Here is a 22,307-nt window from a genome sequence, read left to right as displayed (position 1 = left end):
AAACTCGCTCTGTGGTGCTGTTTCTCTCCTCTGTCAGGTGGGCCTAGCTTTTTCAGTGGTTGTCACCCTTGCTAATTCTGTGGCCCTTTAACACAGCTGTGCGTGTTGCAGTGGCCCCCAACTACTTCGTAACTGTTATTTTGCTACCATTGTGAATCGTAATGCAAATATCTGGTTTACAGGATATCTGATCTGTGACCCCTAAAGAGGTCACCACCCAGAGGCTAAGAACAACTGTTTTAGACAAATTATCCAGTACAACAGGCCTTCGGGAGTTCCTGGTTAGATATACAGATAGATAGATAGATAGATAGATAGATAGATAGATAGATAGATAGATAGACAGATAGATAGATAAAACAGAAAAAGAGGCACTAAAGAGTTCCTGTTTGAAAGACAGCTTGAAACCACCAAGTTCCACAGTTAAAGCGTGAGTGGGGCCACCCCTCCCAGTGCTTACCCAGGCCTGGTATGTACTTTACCAGTTCACATTAGAAGGCGCATGTCGGTTCCTATTCATTCTGGTTGTGGGCAAAGTGTACTAGGGCCTACCGGAGAACCCAGCCACACACACACATGGAGTGGGCTGAGCCGCCACATTGGTACTATTGTAACAAATACTTTATGGGGCCTCTTCTCAGTGATAGCCACTGTTAATACATATTAATAAAAAGATGGACGAGGGCTAGGAGCATAGCTCAGTGGCAAGGCGCTTGCTTAGGGTGCATAAGGCTCTGGGTTCAAGCCCAAGCAATGAAAATAAAGAAAAATAAAATAAAAAAGGTAAACAAGACAGCTGGGCATGGTAGAGCACGCCTTTAATCCTAGCCCTCAGGAGACATAGAAAGGCAGATCTTGTGTGTTCAAGGCCAGCCTGGTCTACAAAGAGAGCTGGGACAGAGAAACCCTGTCTTGAAAAACCAAAAGAAAGAAAAGAAGGAAATAAATAAATAAACAAACAAGACAATGAAAATTTCTGCTCTAGAAAATTGAAACTTCTGCTATCCAGTGCTGCAAAATATTCAGTGTTAAATCTAAGAAGATGGAAAAACAAGAATCATGAAAAAAAATTAGAATTGTGTGAGCTCATACCATATCTTGTTTTTAAGAGTTTCATCAGCATAAACAGACATCACGCAAGTCAAATAAAAATGTATCTATCTGTAGGCTAAATTAGGTCTAAAACCCAGTCTCTTTAAGTCTCTGACCTACAGGGTTTTGCTTTGTTTTGTTTTACTTTTAGTTTATTCTAAAGAGACTGGCCTCCTCAGAGGACCTCCGCTCAGCCAAGTGCTTTTGCAACAGGTCCTGTCAGTTGGGGTGAACTGCAGTCTGTAAGGATCTACACCACCAAGACAGAACAACTGGGCTAAACCTAACCATCTCTGCTGTCACATGCAACCCAAGCTTTGCTGGAAGCACCGGCCACCTCAGACACTGACAGTGAGAACTTACCTCCATGGTATGGGTTTTTCCTGATGAAGTCTGCCCGTACGCAAAAATTGTCCCATTATAACCCTCAAGGACATCTGCAGACATAAAATAGATTAAAATTACTTCATTACTTTGATTCTACACTGGTCATATGAGTTAAAGTTACAGTTTCCAAATGGCCAATTCATTCTTCTTACACACATGAAATGTGCCAACTGCATGTGCTCTTTGAGTATGATTGTGAAATAAGAACAGAAATGAAAGTCTGCTGTCCCACAAATAAAAGGGGACTCACATTCCTGCAGACTGCATGACTGAAGGGGAAGAGCCATTTTTAGCTACTTAAAGCTTTCGTGTATATGTTGGTCTCTTGAGATCACTGCGGAGGGAAAGCAAGCAAGCTTTAAGTTTCTGGAGATTGGAGTAGAATGCCTTGCCTAAAGGTTTGGTCTCGGTCAGGTTGATCTGGATCCTTCAGGCCACTTCCCGTGAAGGCCTCACCAGAGTCCCACCAGAGCAGACTAGAACTAGGGAAGGGAAGGCACCACATTGCAACTGAGCTCCACAGACAACGCAATCACCATGGAAACCGGCAGGCCTGACTTAAATTTAATGCCTCTGGTTTTTTTTGACTGCCTTGCTAGCAAGACAGCCTGCGCCCATCAACATCAGGAATTCCTCTTAATTACACAATGAGCATACTGTGAAAGCCCACAAGCATGGCAGGCTGGCTTCCGTTTCACACAGCGATGCAGAGAGGCATGGAGGTGGGGGCTGCTTCATGTTGCGGAGCAGAAGACCGTTGGTGGGAATTCTCTGAAAGCAGCAGAGGTGATTAAAGCATATTCCCTCCTGCCTTCCCCTCATCTCTTCAACCATCACAGAAAGGAAAACGATGCATAATTAATATCCTTGACCCACCGTTCGGCACCAAGGGAAGGGATTCTCAGTGCGGTTGATAGTGAGGGCATGGAGAGGTGACCTGTAGAGAGGATGCTACCTGGGGACCCGTGAGAAAGTCAGCTCCACCTATTTCAGATTGGGAAGGTCCCCTCTCTCTGAAACTTATTATGATAGCTTTTTGTAGTTGTTATTCATTTATTTTGGTAGGTTTTCAAAAAAGAGAAAGAAAGAAGAAAGAAAGAAAGAAAGAAAGAAAGAAAGAAAGAAAGAAAGAAAGAAAGAAAGAAAGAAAGAAAATATATTTTACTAATATGAGATTGTAGAAGTATGACTTGGAACAGAATTTCTTTCAGGAAGCTAAAAACAGGAAACAAGGAATAAGTAAGATTAAAAGAAAAAAAAAAATCCTGACAGCCCTTAAGAGTTTGTATCAAGTTTCGGGTGGGGAATTCTCATATATATCAGTCTTCTAGAAATGTTTTTTGGAAGTGGTTTCCCTGGTAACAGCAGGAAGGGGAAAAAAATAACCTGAGGAAGTCAGTGTTAGGGTTAGAGGTTTAGGCTTCAGTCCCATGAAACTTTTCTCAACTCTCAGAGAAAAGTTCCTCCCGGGCTGAAGACGGTGCCAGGGCGGTGTGCCGCAACTACCACAAACATGGACTTTGACAGAGCCCCAAAAAGAAAGAAAGAAAGAGGCTCCATCTTTCGATTCACTTTTAAAGTTCTAGAACACTCATAACCCAAACAACTGCAGGCAACTGGAATGCCGAGCGAGCACTGTCCCAACAGAGAGCTTTCTATTTATTAGCCAATAAAACGTCCCTCCTCAGCCAGGCTGTGGTGGCACATGCCTTTGGCCCCAGCACTGGGATGCAGTGATCTTTCTGAGGTCGAGGCCAGCCTAGTCTACAAATCGAGCCCAGGATAGCCAGGGCTACACAGAGAAACCCTGTCTCAGGAAAAAAAAAATCTCTCCTCAAAGGGAAGGGCCTTTCTTGCTTTACACTCACACATATGTGGGACTCTGGGTTCACTAGCCTGGGGTCAGCATCCATCCAGCTCCTGGCTGGCTCCTTTTTTCTCACATGTGGCAACCTGTTCTCTGTGGCAGCTCTGAACAACCCATCACTCCCTCAGGGAAACTGACCTCAAAGCCTAAATTCAGCTCATACGCCTTTCTCCGCGAGAGAGAAAGAAGCTGCTTCTCTAAGAGGCCTCTGGGCCACTCTCACCAAGCACAATACACAGTCCTACCAATTAGGGAGCTTCTATTCCCTGTTCTGTGTTTACAGCCTGGGTCACAGCATCAAGTCTTGGCTGGTAGAGTAGTCCTTCAGTGGACACAAAGCACTGGCCACAGCCCTCAGCGCCCCATAAATGAGGAGTGATGCTACAAACCTGTAATCCCAGTTCTGATGAGAAGGAAGCAGAGGTCAGAGCAGCAAGGGCATCCTTAGCTCCATGAGGGCTTGAGGATAGCCTGAGCTAAATGAATGCCCATTTGACATGCCTGAGTGGTACTGGCTCGTTTTGGGCTCAGGTACTAAGAAGCATAAAGGACCATACTCAGAGAAAATCCACTCTCTTTATTTTGTCAACACTGAGTACAATTTCCTTTTTTTTTTTTTTTTTAAATAGAGAACATATAAAACCCACCAAAGCAAACTCTGACTGGCCTTTAAAGTACCTAGAATCATCTTACAATTAATACATTTTGGAGAACATCCGGGGTCAAAACTAAATGCAGCTGATGTTGCCCTCTATCGACTCAATCCTGAACTAAAAAACGATTTTAAAAGATAAGGCCCTGTTAACCTAGGGCTATCTATTTTCTCAGGCATGAGAGATGTGTTTGTTTATTCAGTCTGTGTTTTATCTTGAGTGGAGGGCACAGGCAAGAGAAAAGCATGGCTGAACGGTGAAGTTCAGGGGCTGGAAGAGGAGCCAGCACAGAATTCAAGAGAATTAGAGCACTGGCTGGTGCTGGGCCCTGTGTGGAGGGACATGCCGCCTCCTGGGCCAGATTGCAGCTCCCAACCAAAAGGCCCACAAACAGACACGTCCATTGAAGTAAATGGCCAACAGTTCCTGGGCCTGAGAAACGCATTTGCTTTAGTCTCTGTCGAGCAGAATGACTATTTCCACATGCTGGCCATGCTCTTCTAGACAGAACCTTTCCTTGTGATGGTGTCGGCATGATGTGATCTCAACTCACACCACAGAGCCATACACGTCACAGACTGGTGTGTGTCCGTCCAGCAGCCAGCCAAATCCAGAAGCTTCTACTGCAGGTGACAAGGGCCATTTCTTTCCCAAAGAGAAGGGGAGAGGGCAGGGTCTCAGAGACCCTGGCCAACTCCAGCTGCAGATTTCAGAAGCTCAAGCATGCACCATAGGTTCTGCTCACATCTGAGTGCAGGAGTGGTGGGAGCAGAGCTGTGTCCTTTACTAAGAAAGAACCTGGGAACAGTTCATCACACCTACACATCAGCACTCTGAGAGTCTGCCTAGCCTCCTAAACCTCTCCAGGCGAGATGGAGGAGTTTCTGACAACCGCTAAAGGCTGCTCAGTTTGGGACCCTAAGACTCTTGCCAGCAAACCAAACAACTCAAGCTGTTTGTAGAATGAAGACCTACGCTGCATGCACCGATGGCCACAAAAAGGCAGCCACTTCCTGGGCCTGAGAAATACATTTGCTTTAGTCTCTGTGGAGCAGAATGACTGTTCCCACACCCAGGCCATGCTCTGTCTGGAGGACCCCACACCCAAGCAAAAGCATGCTGCATGTCAGAATGGAAACCACCCTACGACTGACCAGCAGAAAGATCTGGGACCACAAGGGCTGTTCCTTCTCCTCTACTCTCCTCCCACACCCATTCATATCGCTGTCATGTTGGACTGTTAGTTAATAGTCCATATGGCCTGACTGAAAAAGAGCAATTCATAAAATAATTACTTGATGATTGTGTGTCTATAAATGCTCATTGTGGACCCATCAGAAAGGAAAGGCAAGATAATTCAGAGCATAGTCAGTCAGCAAACTGTGGGTCTCAAGTCCCAGACCCACTGTTCTTCTAGATTTGGCCAAAGTGCTTTGTTCTCTGAGCATCAAATTCCACTTTAATATGGTGGGAATAGTAATGTTTACACGTCATAAGCTGAAGATTTAAGATGCAACATCTAAGGTGCTTAAGAGCAGGCATAAAACAGAGCATACAGAATAATGAAATATCTGAGTATATCTTTCTAAGCTTGAAGCTTTTCTGTCTGCCCACACTGCCTACAGGATAAAAGTCCAGCATGTCCTCCAGAGGATCCAGACTGCCTTTGGTAAACTCCTTTCCTTTACACCTTACACAGCCCTCTGAACTACCCCAGCAAGCCACACCATTTGTATCCTTGTGCTCTTGCAGGTCCTACTGCTACTACTGCTCCATTATTACCTAAAGTCCCCAGGGCCCAACCTTTCCAAGAAGCTTTCCTTAATTCTCCACTTCCTCTCCTCACCCACCAAAACTGGCACAAAGTGGCACTCCTCTGTGCTTTCGTGGTATTGTACACACACCCATCTTAATGCCTCTGTGTATGGGAATGGTATATGCAGCTGTCTCTTCTTCTATATTGAGAGCTCCTAGCAGACAGTTTCGTATGCTTCGGTGACTCCAGTCTCTGGCAGTGCTTATCACATAATAAGCACTTTATATAACCTATATAAACAAATAACTGTAGCTTAAAGAAATCAAAACTGGAAAAGAAAAAAAAATCTTCTCTAGCATTTGGACAGTTCACATTCAATTACTTTAGAAGGCAAAGGCCCAGAGTGACTTCTGCTGGCTAGGATGACCTCAACAATAATATCCAGTAACCACGGAGTTTAATGCCTAGGCACCCACAGGAGCCTTATTTCCTGTGATTATAGCCACAAAACTTACAACCTCTTCCCACAGAAATGGAGGAATCTACATGCTCTTTCAGCCAACATTTTGAAAAACACGGCAAAGATGGGAGTGTGGGAAATGCCAGGATTCTGCATTGGCAAATAGAGCCACAGACTCCTTAAGGGTTTAAATAGACTAGGAAGCAGAACACACCAGCCCATGACAGCATCATGAATCAGGGGACTATGATGATCTTCAGAATCATTTGATTCATATCCAAGTCTCTAGAAAAAAGAATGCTCATTGCTCCCTGTACCAATCATAACTTAGGTAGGGCTCTTATAAAAAATAACCAAGCTATGCTCCATTATGTACTCCAAGATGGTCTCGCTTATATATGCACACTTTGCCTTGATGATGCAGAAAGAAAGGTCATTTCCTCTCACAGTAGCCTTGGAGGTTACTTTTAAGGGCTCACGAAAAGGAGAGGTGAAGAGGTCTTAAGCAGAAGAGTGGCTACAAGAAAACATATAATATGAAGGGAAGAGGATACCAGGATTTAGAGTTTTAAACAGGGATGAGAAATGAAGAGAGAGGAGGTGGGCAGAGTGAGCTAACCAAAACTAAAGTTGTGCAAAGAATCTTTGGAAATTCATTTCAAACTAAAATTAAACACACACACATAGAGTTTGAACATAGATACCCTGCATGAATAGTAGACATGAGTTACCAAATGAAATCTCAGTACCAAGAATGAGATACCTCACTACACGTTACTGGTCAGGAAGGCCCCAAAGCCCCCAACACAGTTCAGGTTTGCCATCGTTCTTGGTTGTGCCACACAACTAGAGAAGACCTGATTGCTGAAGACACCAACACATTGGCTGTACAACATAGGGAAATCAGTTGGAAGTGACTGGAAGCTTCCTCCCTGCTGGCCAGCTTGATGGTACCACAAGGTGCTCCGCAGGCCACTGGAAGGATAAAAGACATCAACAGTATGCCTGCAGCCTCCTTGCTACAATACCAACCTGCCAGGTAAGACTCACTCTCTGCTTCAATAGTGGCATAAAGATTAAAAGGGTAACCAACTGGTTAAGGCTTGGATTTGAGGCCTATTTCATAGGAAGGAACTTAGGCCTGGTACTATAAACCTGGCCTTTGCCAATGGTGAGGCATATACCATTGTTGTTTTGTCAAACAGTCATGCTATCAAACTGGTTTGCAAATATTTATGCCTATACCCATAGCGCAACCCTCAGTCTTGGCTTCTCTCTGCAGTAGCCAATAGCTAATGTAGAGACATGTAGCTGAGAAAAGTATTGAGAGTAAGTGTCTGCGAGTAAGTGCTCAGCCTTCAGTAGGATATCTAACTCCCACATCCCCCAAGGCTCAGAAAACAACATGGAGAGGCAAAAAGTGTCAGGGAACCAGGAGTGCTGCAAAATGCTGTCCTGTTCGGCAACTATGAGACTGAGTCAACATTCCTGCAAACATTACTAATTAAGCTCAGTGTCCAAAAGAAAGGGGGTGGGGTGGGAGGGAAGTACATGAGTAGTGAGAGAAACATATTGGAGGTACATGGGGTGGGTGGGAGGAAGGGAGGAGTTGAGGGTTTTCCGGGAGAGTGGAAGGAAGGCATTAGGGGTGCAAATAATCAAGGTATATTGTTACACATATGAAAAGAATAAATAAAAGACAGTCTAATTTTTAAAGGTTTAACAAGTGTTCAATCAGGCCTTTGTCACCCTAACAATTTCTTTTCAGGGGAGAATAGGGTATTCTTTGTTGCTGCCAAATGAATACATTCACAGCGCCCTGCGGATGTCTGTTTATCATACGCTGAGCCCTGTTCCTCCAAACAGTTTTCTTCATAGATCGTCATCTATACAGGGGAGCAAGTTACCTAGATATGGGATATCATCACAGAGACTGCTTCTTCTTAATTTAGTTTTTAGCTGATACATTTAAATATCAAAAAAGTGGGGGTGAGACTATTTCTGAGATGTCATACTAAGAAAATATCCAAACGTGAAAGAGGCTACACACTGGAGAAAAACACTCAAAGACAATTACAATTGTTTGTTAATCACAGTTTTTTCTAATGGAGTGCATCCATTTCTAATTATGTTGGCACAGAGGTAGCTGGATGTATTTAAATGGCCTTCATGCTTAGCACAGCTTGTGGTAAATACTATTTGCTTCTGATAATGAACTTGGGGGGAGAAAAGGATGGAAATTCTGGCACTTGTGATTAATCTTACTTTAATTTTTAAAAAACTACGTACAAGCTCAATCATAGAGGAAGGTAGGCCTGAATAGCATCAAACCAAGGAAGACATATTTCACAAGCAGAAAACATTCAAAGAGAGGCAAAGGAGGCAACGAAGGAAAAAGATAAAAACTACCATCATCTGTAGGCCAAAACTGTTCATTCAAAACAGCTGAAATCTAGGCATATTTTTTCTTGTCAGTTTTCTATAATAATCTCACTGAGAAGACCTTCAAAATTAATTGATGTCTGTAACAAGAATGTGAATAAACATACATCACAGCAAGGAACATTGCATGCTGACGTGAGTCTCCCACGCAGGTGTCCGGGGTCAGAATTAATCTAGCAGATGTACCGGGGCTGAATTTCATGAATTTCAAATAGGTTAGTCAGCTCGGCTCCTGAAAACAACAGCTCTGAGGAAGCATGATGACGCTTCTGTCTTTAAAATCCATAGCTGCGTGTAAGGGTGGTGGTACCAGGACCTCTGAGCACATGACTGCAGTGGCATTCCAGTCTGAAGGTGAGGATGTGATGATGAAAAGCAAGGGAGCAGGAGAGGCCCCTCGGCTCTGTCCAGATGGCAGGCCCTGCCACAGCATGCTGCAACCTGCTCCTGCTTTGAAAGGGCAAGGAGAGCAATGTGCAAATTGCTTCATCGCCCTGCTGTTATTTTGACACAAATCCTCCAGGGCCAAGGCCAGTCCCAGCAAAAAGAACTGATCTCTGAGTCACAAAGGCAAGAGCTTGAGGCTACCTGTTTGGAGGGACAAATGTCGGGATGTGGTAGGATGGCTGAAAGTGGGTTAGATGAAACTGAAATTAAGGAATGCGGTAGAGCATGAATGGCTCAAAGCCTCCTCCATAATGGTACTTCGTGACACTGTCGGACATCCCTTGGTGGCAAGAGCAACCTTTCACCTGTAAGACTCCATTCTCAGAGGAATGAGAATGGCTCAAAAGAAACGAGCCGAGCAGGTAAACTCTCCTTCAAAAGAAAGAGAGGGGCACTCTACCTGCAGTTTCCTTAGACCATGACAAAAATACTGTAACCACCTTGTTTTTTCAGCTTTCAGGTAACAGAATAACCCCGCCAAAGAGATGGCAAAAGAAACAAAGAAAACAAAACCGGAAGCTGAATAACAGTGACTGACATCACAGCAAGTCAGGGCCAGAGCCAAGGCAGCAATTTAGCGTTTCCAATTAACAGGCCCCCACTTACAGTTGAGGTACATCGATTGCCAGGTTGCAAATGTCACTTCATGTTTTTATCAGTGGAAGCCCAGGAGGAACTAAAGCGCACTTACCTTTGACAATCTGCTTCGCACAGGCATTGTAGACCTGCTCTTGGGTTGTGTTGGGCGGCAAAACTCTGTCAAAGACGTACGGCTTCCCTTGCTGAAAGCACATGAAAGGAGAGGGTGGAGAAAGCACATTAGGGGTTTAGGCCTAAAAAGCACTAAAAGCAGTAGTTAGACCACGGGTAGCTCAATCGCCAACCCACTCTTTAAAGCAGGCCCTTCCCTCGCCACGGAACCTTTACAGCATGAGCCATATCGCGCCACATGTGTGGATGCTGGATGCCAAGGGCCTGAGTGCACAAATTCTCAAGTAGGGGACACTTTCCTAGATGAAAAGGTAGACATTTCATTCCTTTGAATATATTTATTGAGAATTTGCTCTGGACTAGTTGCAGATGTGTGAGCTGTTCAATCAAGTGGAGATGATAACAAACAGGCAAGAATGTAGACACAGGAAAATACAGCATGGCCAGGTATGGAGTAAGAGAAGACAGACCTGGCTAGAAAGGTTTGACCAGGTCAGAGGATCATGAAAATTCCAGCAAGATGGGTGGCAGGAAACTACGGAAGAACGTTCTAGGCATGAGCATTCTGGGATGAGTAGATGGCACAGGATCTGATGTATTCAGGAAATAGTAGGTACCACAAGCTGGGGCTAGCAAGGAAATCAAGAGCCTGCTCATGTAGGGTACTGCAGGCTAAAATAGGGAACCAAATAAAATCTGCCTGTGTGGTATCGGCTGGGGAAACGGCATGATCAGATTTAAGAAGCCATTCTCAGTAGACAGGCAGCGACCATTCCACAGAACTCAGTTTCCTTGCCACAGAGAAGCGATGTCTACACCGAGTGGAGGCTTTCCAATCAAAGGAGACCTTCTATGCAATTAAACAAGGCATTTGGGGGAGGATTGTTGTCTAGGAGTTTGGTTTGCAGCTATAGATGTAAAATTCAAAGAAATTGCCATTTCTAGGTTGCGGAAGAGCTCCACCACAGCGCCAAATAGATGCTGCTGCCTGTCACTCACTGTTCAACAAGGATCTATGGGTATTACAGTGCTGGGCCCAGCACTGAGCACTAAGGGAGAGTGTAAGACACGGGTCCAATCCACGGCTTCCTCTGCCAACAGTGCCCAGGCAAATCAGCAACTCTGCTTCCACAGCCTGATCCACAAATCACAAAGAGAAGGACGGAGGACAAGAGAAGGGAAACAAGGGTTAAACACCACACTTCCCACGAGTCAAGGACAGACTGGCTCCTTAAAGAGACAACTGCTCTTCAGAGCTCCAAGAACAAGACTTGGTCCATCCTATAACCTCCATACAAGGAAGCACGAAGCCGTCATCTGGGCTTAATGGTTACTATTCACTGCCACAGGTCCAGGCAACTGGAGGTGAATCCTAGCTTTAGGCCTTATATTTGAGCTTTAGTCATTGAAAACAGAACTGAGCTAGCCAGGTAAACAAGTTACTTCTAATTTGACCTTAGAAAAATGGAGAAATTTTAGAAAACATAAAACAGAGGGGAGGGGAAGAGGTTTGTTTTATGCACAGAGGCAGAACTACAGTCATTCTGATAAAAATTATGAGATGGGATCATTTTCTTACTTTAAAAAGTAACCTATTTATGTGCATGGCTGTTTGCCTGCATGTACATGTGAGGGTGCTGATCCCCTGGAACTGGAGTCACATGTGAGCTGCCATGTGGATGCTGGAAATTGAACCCAGGCCCTACTGAAAGAGCAGTCAGTGCTCTTAACCGCTGAGCCATCTCTCCAGCCCTCCATTTTCTTTTTCACAGTTTTGTACTCTTTGGTTAGTAAGCCAAGTATTTATTTGGTTGAATAACAAAAAAATATTCCTCACCAAAATGGCTGTCTTACTAGCTTTATCCATTTTTCACATTCAACCAAATATCAGGGGTTGGAGAGAGTCATTTGGTTAAGAGTGAGTATCAGTCTTACAGAGCACCCAAACTCAGTTCCCAGCACTCATATCAGGAACTAACAACTGTCTGAAATTCCAACTTCCTGGGATCCAAGACCCTCTTCTGGTCTCTTTAGGCACCAGTACGCACATATACATAGCCACACACACTAACACATAAACACAATTTAAAATGATAAAAAAAATATTTAAAAAATTCAATCAATGCAAGGAGAGTAAAAAATAAAATTAAACATTTACAGAAGACAGAGGATATATCTGAGTGCCAGAGATCTGGCCTAGCCCCTATGAGGCCCTGGGCTCCATCTCATATACTGAAAAAAAAAGGAGAATAAACGTTTACAGAATTTGCATAAGTCATCCACTGAGCCCTCTGGAAACTACTGCAGAAACTTAGAGAGAACAGCAGTGCAGACTGTGGTGTCCATCGTACACTCCTCCATTCAGTCTTAGAGAAAGTGTATTAACGCAGCAGGAAAAAAATGACCTTATCAAATGATGGTGTACACTACAGACAGGTAGGATGCCCCAGGCTTGCCTTCCAGATTAAACACTTGCTGTCACATGGTGCATTTTCCTTTAAGAGAGATAGAAGACAAGAATTCATCATTCCCCTTTAAAAATAATATCAATTACAAATTCACCAACAAGCTGATACTTTTAAATGACCTAAAGTTAAATCCCCCAAAGCAACTGCCTTCAAGAGTTTATGGCTGGGTTGACATTGAGAAAAGATGAAACTCTCAAAATAATATTACAGGACCCATCTTGTCAGAACAAGTACATTAGTTCAAAAGGTAAGCATTTCCTTTTCCTTTCCACGTGTCCTTCATACACGTGGCTACTTATACGAGCTTTTGTTTTTAAATGAACCTTAAAGCATTAAGAGAGAGAACAGAACTGTTGTTGAAGACTTTCAGAGAGCTGACTTGTACCAATTGTATATAATTGTCTCTCCTCCTCTTTCTTCTCTTCCCCTCATCTCTCTTATTCTTCCTCACACCCCCTACACACATTTTAATAGTAAGAGTATCTCACAAATTCTGGTCAAAACAAGAACAAAGGATCCTTGCCCAGAACCCCCAAGAAGACAAGAGTCTAATGTTTCTGATGCTGCAATGGCTGAGGAGTCTGCAGGCAAGCAATGGGCCCACCTTCTCCTCCGTTTGCAACTACAGGACAAAATTCAAATAACATTGCTGTGTAGGTGATGGACACTGGCACTTGGCCTGGATGGGGCCACCATTCGCCAGCCTCTGAAGACACTTTTCCTCTCAGCACATGGCCTCTCCAGCCTCTGTGGCCAGTGTCCTCTTCTAGCATCTCTTTCATGTGGAGATGAAAAGACCCAAGGCTTTTCATTGTGTTCTTGACTTTCAAGAAATTTAAATGGCTATTTCAGCCTTCATCTAATGTTCAGGGTCAGATGCCTACTAGAATTACACCTCTGTGGGTGTCCCTTAGCCACCCAAACTTAACAAGCCAAAAGAGAACCATCACACGCTCCATATCTGAAGATCCTAGCAATCGCCTAGATGCTCACCCTGAACACGTGTGGCGCAGTGTGAACAGAGGTTCCCATCAGGGATATAGCCCAACAGTTATCTCAGTTCTCTCCATCAGGCTCCTCCACAGAAAAGCCAAGGGCCTCTAGCCAGTCACCCTGCTCTTTTTCCTCCCTAAAAATTCATTTCCATCATTGGCCAGAGTGAATATCCCCAAACTAAGATGACATCACTTCCCCATTTGATGGTCCCTTGTGGCTCCTGTTACACACACACTAGACTCTTTGCCCAGGGCTGCCTACACTCTCCCCTCTTACTGCACTGGGGCCCAGTGAGACCTTCTGCCCCTTGTTCATTCCCTTCTCAATGCCTTCGTTATTAAGCTTCCATCCTCTTAGTTCCCCTTAGTTCAAACCTGCATCTAGCTACACCTTATGAACCATTGTCTTAATCTGCTTTTACGTTGCTATAATAAAACTTCATGATTAAAAGCAACTTGGGGAGGAAAAGGTTCATTCGTCTTCTAGGTTAGAGTTCATCACCAAGGGGACCAAGGTCAGGAGCGTAAGGCAGAAACTGATGCAGAGGCCATGGGGGAGCACTGCTCACTGGCTTACTGCCTGTGGCTTGCTCAGCCTGCTTTCCTATATGGCCCAAAGACCACCTGCCCAGGGCTAGCACTGTCCACAGTAGTTTGGACCCTCCCACAACAATCATCAATCAAGAAAATGTTCCTGAAGACACGTTCACAGACCATTCTGATGGAAGCAGATTCTCAGATGAGATCCCTTCATCTCAGGAGACTCTAGTTTGAGACAAAACCTACCAGCACGTTCTTCATATCTCATATTCTTCATCCTTCACGGCTTCTATGATTCTAACTAAAGCAACCCCACCCCACACTATAACCTGGAGATTTGTTTGCTTCACAACAATGAGTATAGCACCTATTTCCAACCAATCAAATGGTCCGTTGCAATGAAAGTATTTATCCAGCTAGATTAGAAGTTGCAAATTCTAAGCAGGTAGACAAACCCACTGAACCTCATAAAAGGAATCTGGATGGCGCACTCCATCCTCATTACTACCGTTATGAAGCTTGCCAGCATTGTCATGCAGTCTCTATGCACAGTGGTGCAATTGCATGGGAGAAGAATACTAAAATTAATGACCTACCAGGATCACATACAAAAAATAATAGCAGATGGTCCTTACACTTCTCTAGTTAAAATTAAAAACAAAAACCATGCCACCAGAATTCCTAACAAGTTGTTGAGAGCAAAATGTCTGTGAACCATATGGCCTGCCTATTAATACATCTGACCTGTCACCCAGCAACTGTTCTCCTGCCTGCAAGGAACTCAACTGCGAAAGACAAAGGAAAGAAGGATTATCCAGGCATGTCCAGAGGATGAGGACCAAGAGCGACACTGAGAAATGAGGAACATAAAATTAATTGTTCTTACAGATTATTAAGAGGTAATCCAAAAACAGTCTTAGAGACTGACCAAGAGTTGTGAGCAAAGGCAGCCATAATTTGAATGGCTTTGTTATTACTACTGTCTTCATTAAGAGGAACAGAAGGAGGATAGAAACTAAAAAGAATGACTACCATTTCCACCGAAGAGTTGCTGGTTGTTGAGAGCAATCATTAGTCATGGATGTCTGGATGACTTCATTCTCCAAAGCACAGGGTGACAGCAGAGGAGAGGATGACCTCTTTCTCCCTCAACTGACCAGCTCCATGCTGACCGTTCAGCCAAGGGTCCCCACCCATGTATGCTCCATCTCGTATGCAGCTCTTTGAGATATCACCACGCTGTGCCACGACATGGAGAGCCAGTAGCATTGTCAGCTCTGTGTTTTGTAGAAATACCTTTGGGGCTTTCATTTCCAGTGTTCTTCTTTTACATGAAAAGCAGGAGGAAACCAACCAGTATGTTCAGAGATTAAGAGAAAAGACTAAAGTAACTTGATTGATGTGGTAGTAAAAGACAAATGGCAATTAATTGTTAGGCCTGGCCATGGTACTGACCTGCAGCTAGAAGAAAGGACTTGAGATCTGGGAAGAAGTCAAAAAATGGCAAGAAAGCTACCAGGTATGCTATGCCACCCACTTTTGTCAACAGAAGAAAGGAAGACAGAGTCTGATCAGAGGCAAGGAAATGGCAGGTATAGGCTTCATATGTAATGATGAGAAAAATATTAAGAACATTTCTGAAATTGTTAACCCCCTGAAGGTCCTTCAGAAGAAGTGATATGGGGAAAGGGCAGCTAGGTAGGCAGCCAGTCCATGCCTGGGTTCTAGACTCCAGGCTGCTACATAGAACACTGAAATCTCTGCTTTGATTCACTCACACTCTACAAACCAAGGGGACCAAGGGCATGAGTCTCCGGTCCTTTCTTAAAAGATCTCCCTGTTTTGTTCCCAGTCAATTCCAAGTTATTTCTGTATAGACAATTAATTGGCCCATGAACAGAGAGCCAGTGCTGTAGTAGCTGCAATCCAGCTACTACATATATGTACGGCAGCCATTCGATCCGCTTGCAGGGACAATGGCCCATCTCCATGAGCCTGCACATGACTCGGCCAGCAGCATCCTTCAAAAGCAGTGTACGGTGTCGTCTTTAAGCCCACCTCCCTGGAGCATGAAGCCTGGCACTGTCCTCCAGGATGGGTCAGACAAGGCCCCTGCCTACAACAGCTCAGTCACTTTGGAAACTTCCTCCAAAATACTTGTTTCCTGTGGGAAACAAACGAGATGACTAGTGTGCTTGCTTCTGAAAGCTGTGTGGCTTTGTTTTTAGTCGAAGGCCTCTAGAGATACCCAAAGTTAGGGCCTCAGTAAAGCATCATATTAGCCTGCGCAAGGAGGAATTGCAAGGACTTTCATAACAGTCTGAAAGAACAGTTCTAAAACATTAGCTAAGAAGCCCAAGTCCTTGGGCTACTGTTGATGCTCACTTTTTATCAACATAAATCTATTTACCAGAAGCTTGAGGGGTTGTTTGTTAAAACAGAACTGACACACACACACAAAAAGTCACCTCTCTGTGCAAATCATAGCAGTGAGCCCACAAGTCCTACATCACTGTCTATTTCCAGAGCCTTCCTATCACCCTCAGAAGAGCCCCTTATTGGATTAGCAGTCAGTCTCCCTTCTCCCACCCTCCCTTGTTCTAGGCCACTGCTAATCTGCCGCCAGACTTCACAGAACTGCCCATTTTAGGTATTTCATGTAAATGGAGTCATAGTGTGTGGTCTTCCGGTCAACTTCCCTCACCTAGCATGTAATGAAGGGTGTCATGGCTTCATTTCAAGATCAAATAATATTTCACTGATTGGATATATTGTATTTTGTGTACCAATCATTAACCAATGATTGTGTTGCTTCTACTTGGGGGCTAGTTTGAACATTTGCATACAAGGTTTTATGTGAATGTGTGTTCCCTTTGGGGATGGACTTGCTGGGCTATATAATAATTCTACATTTAAGTTTAACTTTGAGGAACTGGCAAATCGTTTTCTGAAGTGACCGAGCCATTTATTATTCCCACCAGCAGTGTATGCAGGTTCCAGTGTCACTGTACCCTTGCCAATATTTTCTGTTGTCTGTCTTCTTTATTATAGTTATCTTGTAAAGTGGAGGAAACAGAAGCCACAAGCCAGGCTTCCTGTGAAGACCAAATACAACCATGCAAATAAAGGGTCTACCACAGTGCCTGATGCTTTGCAAGATGCTCGAGACGAGATTGGTGTTACTCTCTATCGCAAGGTTTGAGGACTGATATGCAACTTATACCAAGAACTTGCACTGCACCAAACTTCCCAAGCCACGAGCCTTCAAACGAGATACAGGAAAGTGAACTGCTCAGGGCACCTGCTCAGAACTTGGCACTCTGTTGCCCTCATGACACCCAAATGTGGCATCGCATCTTGGGCTCTTCCAAGCCTACAGGTCTGTGACTCAGCTTCAAAGGATGAGGAGTGGTTACATACACAAAAACAGTGGCTTTTCTTCCAGAACAACTTTCTGCATTCTTTCAGAGTAAATAGTGCCATGTTCAGTCACAAAGCCCCTGCAGGAAAGGTAAGGAACTGGGTCAAATTCAGGCATTCAGACACTCCATAACTTTACTACTTACAGTAGCTTTGGGGCCTTCGAGAAACATGAGTGAAATGCCCACTGCCAACATGAAGTAGAGTTCTAGGAACCTGGCTCACCAATCTCTGCAGACTGGCCTGAGTTTTCTCTGCTTGTTTCAGCATCCCTTGCTCTACTGGCTATACCTGCTGCCAGAGTCCTCTGAGCACTTACAGCAAACAGGCCAGAAAACCTGACTCCACCTCCAACCTAGCAGGCTTCAGCCAATGGCAGATAAAACCTGGGGGTCAATACTTTACTGGCTAGGCTAGGAGTGCTGTAGAGGCCACTGGGCAGCTACTCCAACTGATCCCCAAAGTTCCATCTGTTCATTGCAGCAACTCCAGAGAAGCAACACCTTGGCTTCCTTGCTCCCTGCCTCACTTCCCTCTTCAGTGTCTCCTGGGTTCTCTGCTCAGAGTAATCTGCCCTTTATTCCAGTCTCGGCCTCTGCTTCTAGAGAACCCCAAATAAGGTAAAACTTTGCTCCTTTATACCTTTCATTCATTCACTAGGTGCAAAAGGAATCCGGATTGGTTAAATCACTGCCAAGCATGGGGCCATTACCCAAAGTGCACAGGCAAGGGGAGGAAGTGGGGCAGAGAAGAGTGGCAACTCAAATCATTGTTAAAGTTTGGCAAACTAACCCAGTGCAATGGCACATGCCCGCAATTCAAGAGGCTGGAGCGAGACCACTTGAACCCCAGAGTCCAAGGCCAGCCTGAGAGTACAGCAAGACCTTGTATCAAGAAAAAAAATAAGCTTTGCCCTGTCGGGGGTGGGTGGGGGGAATGTGCCTTTTCCTTCATGCAGGTGCTAGTCACCTGCCAAGCTAGAGACAGGCAGGGGCCTCACTTGCCCAGAAGATCACAAAGCCCCAATTCAGACGAAGTGCCCTCCTAGCTCCTGAAGGTCCTGGACTAACACGAACTAACTACTTTGCACCTAACAGTCTGCGGCAGGTGCTCACTGCATTTGGGCACCAGCAAGGCTGGGTGTGGTGTGTTAGGGCCCCATCAAAGGGTGTGAGGGTGTAGGAGTACTGTATCCCTGTATGCGCTGTATCTCTCCTTTGCATCAGAAATTCTACATTCTCATCTCCCGCTCCTAGATTTTAATAGACCTGGGGGCTCCCTGTCTTCCTATCTCCCTTTGCTGTTCACCTAACTCTCTTATTTGTCTGGAAGTTGCCAGAAAGTTCCCAAGGCAAGGGGAGAGGAACTCTGCACACTGGAACAAGCTCCTGTACCTACTAATGACCAGCAGCTATGATAGCTCTTCCCATCCTAGCCATCCCCTCCCCAAGGCCCACCAGTCTCTAGCTGCCCAACAGGGAGACTCTAAACCCAGTCTGTCTTCTCCATTCCAGCTGCACACTCTCACATCCACTCCCCCGCCTGCACTGCAACGGTGCGGTGAGTTCGGCTAGAAACGGGAAGCCCCAGGGCAGCCATACTGCTGCCCCTCCCCACACTGGCTCTGTGCCCTTAGGAAGGTGGCTGGTGCCCATGCTGGCTGAAGCCAAGGCTGCTCCCAGGAGAGTCAATGATGAAGCAGACGTCCACAAAGCGGTGCCCGGCTCCCAGTGGAGTTGCCAAGGCAATGCCAACCACTTCACAGATCGAAAAAGAACAAAAGCAACAGACAAGAATGAATCTTGTAAGTCTTCTTCCTGCAGGAAACCAGGCTGCAATTCTCTCCATTCTGCCAAGATCCCCGCTGTGTGGACACACAGGCACTGTCAAGATCGCAGACAGCTATGAAAAAATATTCTGGAAGGCATACTGCCAGAGAGATAATAAAGAAATTCAGAATTATCGCCTGCCTAAGAAGAATAGAGACAGAAGTATGGCTTCTTTTAAGGAGAATAATGAAGACTGTTTCAAAAACATGGTGATTCTTCACTTCCAATCAAAGCAAAAGGCACTTCTTCCTCTCCCATCCCCAGTTTCTGTGCTCTAAACTGCCAGAACGCAGAAGAGAAGGTCAGGATAGCTGGTCCCTCCCTGAGAAGCTTACGCCTCTTGTTCTAGTGCCCTGAGATACTCACCTGTACTTTCCACCTTCTCTCTCCGGGAAAATGATGGATCCCTACAGCTCTAACACGCTGAAACAGTAAAGGGAGACAGGAGTCTCTAATGTTCTCACAAGCGGCTTCTGCCTCAGGCACATACAGCTCCAGAGAAGCTAGGCTTCAAGAGTTCCCTGCTCACTGAGATGTTTAGTCAGAGAAGGGAATAAAAAACATCTGCTCTGGTTACCTCAAAAGATTTGCTACCAAGTCAAATCTGAGAAAAAATAAAATTTTCCTCAAAGAAGAGGCAGAGAACAAAATTTTTTCACAACACGTAAAACGGAGAAAATATTTCTGCCAGATTCACAGTAACAGAGGCAGTGTGTGCCTTCCTTCTGGGGCAAGATGCCCCAGCAGCAACTGCCAGGAACAGCAGCATGTACTAGGTCAAACCTCCTTCCTCCCAGGTAGGCTGAGGCCTGTGGTGGCACCAACACCAATGGGAGCGCACGGATAGGAGACCTTCTGTCCAGAGCATCACCTGATTAGCTCAGCAACAGCCCATAGTGCAAATAACCACACTGGGTAGAATTAGTGATTTACCTGTTTCCTCACCAATGATAAACACTCCACACAATTATAATTACCTGACACACTGGACAACTTGACTTTCACGGTGTGTTCAAGTGCCTCATTACTGCTTGCTCTTTAGAGGTATGGGACGGAAACATTAGCCTCCCTTTCTGAGAAGGGGAACCGGCGTCCATGGAGGTATAGACAGCAATGTGAGCTTAGATGAGCACCAGCATCTCGGCTCCCTGCTGAGCCTGCCACCCAGAAGACCATTCTGGATCTTGTCACTGTTCTTCCAGGGACTCATATATTCCTCAACTACAGATTTTCTAAGAACTTCACATCCGACCAAATCTGTGACCTCAGACAACTTACCCATATTTTCTAGGCCTCCCTCCTCTACAGAAAATGAGAGGCGGAATCCCTCTGGCTGTAACATGCCATAATAATAGAAAATGTCATGTTCAGAACATGACATGACACAACTCAGAACGCAATAGCTTGCTCTTCCCTTTTAAAATAACTTCATAAGTTTCGGGGGAAAGTCTCCCATGAAGAAGACATGATGAGTAAAAAATCAGTAGGCTCAGGCAGCTCTGCCTTGATGGCTGTCTAAGGACACACACAGACATTCACGGACACAGTGAGGATTCATGGAGGCTTGAAAGGGATAGCTGAGGGATACGAACTGTATCCAGGACTTCTGTAGCTAACTGCATTTCGGATGGAGGGGCTGAATGCGGGCAGCATGAAGCTTCAGCCGACATTCTAGTCCAGTGAGATGCCATCCTCACTCAGGAGACAGATAGGATATTTGGCCCCTCATGCAGTGGTACAATGCCAGTCAACAGATAACGTGAAAGCCCCCTTCCCCACACAACTTTCCCTTAATGAAAATTGGTGTCCCTAAATTCAGCCACGGTTTTCTAGTAAAAAAAAAAAAAAAAAAAAGTCCGAGTGCTGTCAAGTGTAGGAAGATCATCAGCTTTGTACCTTTTAAATGATTTTACTTTTTAATTGGTGACAGAGGCAACTCATTTTTCTTTCTTTTTTTTTTTTAATTATTTATTATTTATACAGTTTTCTGCCTGCAGGCCAGAAGAGGGCACTAGATCTCATTGTAGATGGTTGTGAGCCACCATGTGGTTGCTGGAAATTGAACTCAGTACCTTTGGAAGAACAGTCAGTGCTCTTAACCTCTGAGCCATCTCTCCAGCCCAGTACCTTAACTAGAGAGGCAAGGTGGTCACACACAAGAGAAGGCCAAATTCATGACCTCCCAACACTCCTCTGCCTCACTTGCCTCCTTTTTGAAGCCGGCTGCACTCCTTGAGACATGAGTGCGTTAGACAACAATGTACCATCGAGATCAGCTGTCAGTTCTCTCACCGGGACAGCAGCAGCTCACCTATCAGATTTATTAGTTAACAGCTCAGAAAAAACAATGGTTCCCTCTGAGCCCCAGGCAGCCTGTTGAAACTGCTGCCTCCCTGGATGCGGATGCTGCATGGGCCAGCTCAGCATCTTTCCTCTGACCTCCCTACCTCAGTCACTCATTCTCCCTCCTGCCAAGCCAAGTTCTACCATGTCATCAAGCCCTCTCTCATCTGCACCTTCTGCTCGTCCTCTCTGCCCTGAAGGCACTTTAAAGGATATCTGCAGTTTTGGCCAGAGTCTCACAGAGAAGACAGACAACTCCACCTCCAAATCAGAGCGCCAGACCTCTGCCCTACACAACACAAATGCAGTTGACCTCTGTAACTTAACGCTCTGCATTTCTATACCCAACCAACAGATCTGAAATATTTCTTAATTGCCTCTGTACTATCTCTTTTCCTTGCCATTACTCTCTGCACAATGTGGCATAGCAAAGGTTTAAAATGTTTAGATCTTATTACGTAAGTCATCGAGGGATGATTTCAAGTGTATGTTACATGCAAACACAATGTGAAAAAAAAAAGAAAAAAAAAAACAAAAAAAAAAAAACACAATGTGACTTCAAACGGAGGACTCAAGGATCGAGGAGGTTTGAGGCCCAAAAGCCAGTCCTACCCTGAAGCCAGTCCTGCACAGATGCTGGGAGGCAGCTGTAGGCTGAAGAACTCGCACGTCTCTCCTTTTCCTCTGCCTCCTCCTCTTTCTACCCCTGTCCCTAATCATCTAGGCTGACAAGCTTGGGGCCAGATTCTCCACATCAGGGTCAGAGTAATGCTTCTTGCCTCTGGTTGCCTACCTCTCAGCTTTTCTTACCACTTTTCAAAACTCCCGTAAGGACCTTCTCAGTGGCCACCTAGTCTCCCCTCCCTACAGCATATCTCAGCACCCTCTTTCAAATAC

General features: G+C 45.0%; 1 protein-coding gene across 2 annotated transcripts in view; it reads right to left on the bottom strand.

Annotated features, from left to right (window-relative positions):
• Kif5c (kinesin family member 5C) overlaps nucleotides 1-22,307 on the bottom strand; it is a 148,892-nt gene that overhangs the window by 90,340 nt on the left and 36,245 nt on the right. For both annotated transcript variants that reach the window (XM_060390134.1, XM_021654036.2), the window contains exons 2-3: nucleotides 9,796-9,886; nucleotides 1,456-1,529 (exon numbers count right to left, since the gene is read on the bottom strand). In XM_060390134.1, coding sequence (XP_060246117.1) covers nucleotides 1,456-1,529; nucleotides 9,796-9,886 — 165 coding nt within the window. The remainder of the gene's footprint in view (nucleotides 1-1,455; nucleotides 1,530-9,795; nucleotides 9,887-22,307) is intronic.

The sequence above is a fragment of the Meriones unguiculatus genome, chromosome 8 (assembly GCF_030254825.1).
Source record: "Meriones unguiculatus strain TT.TT164.6M chromosome 8, Bangor_MerUng_6.1, whole genome shotgun sequence".
NCBI lineage: Eukaryota > Metazoa > Chordata > Mammalia > Rodentia > Muridae > Meriones > Meriones unguiculatus.
Note: the sequence above shows the minus strand (reverse complement) of the source record. Positions and strands in the feature narration are given on the sequence as shown.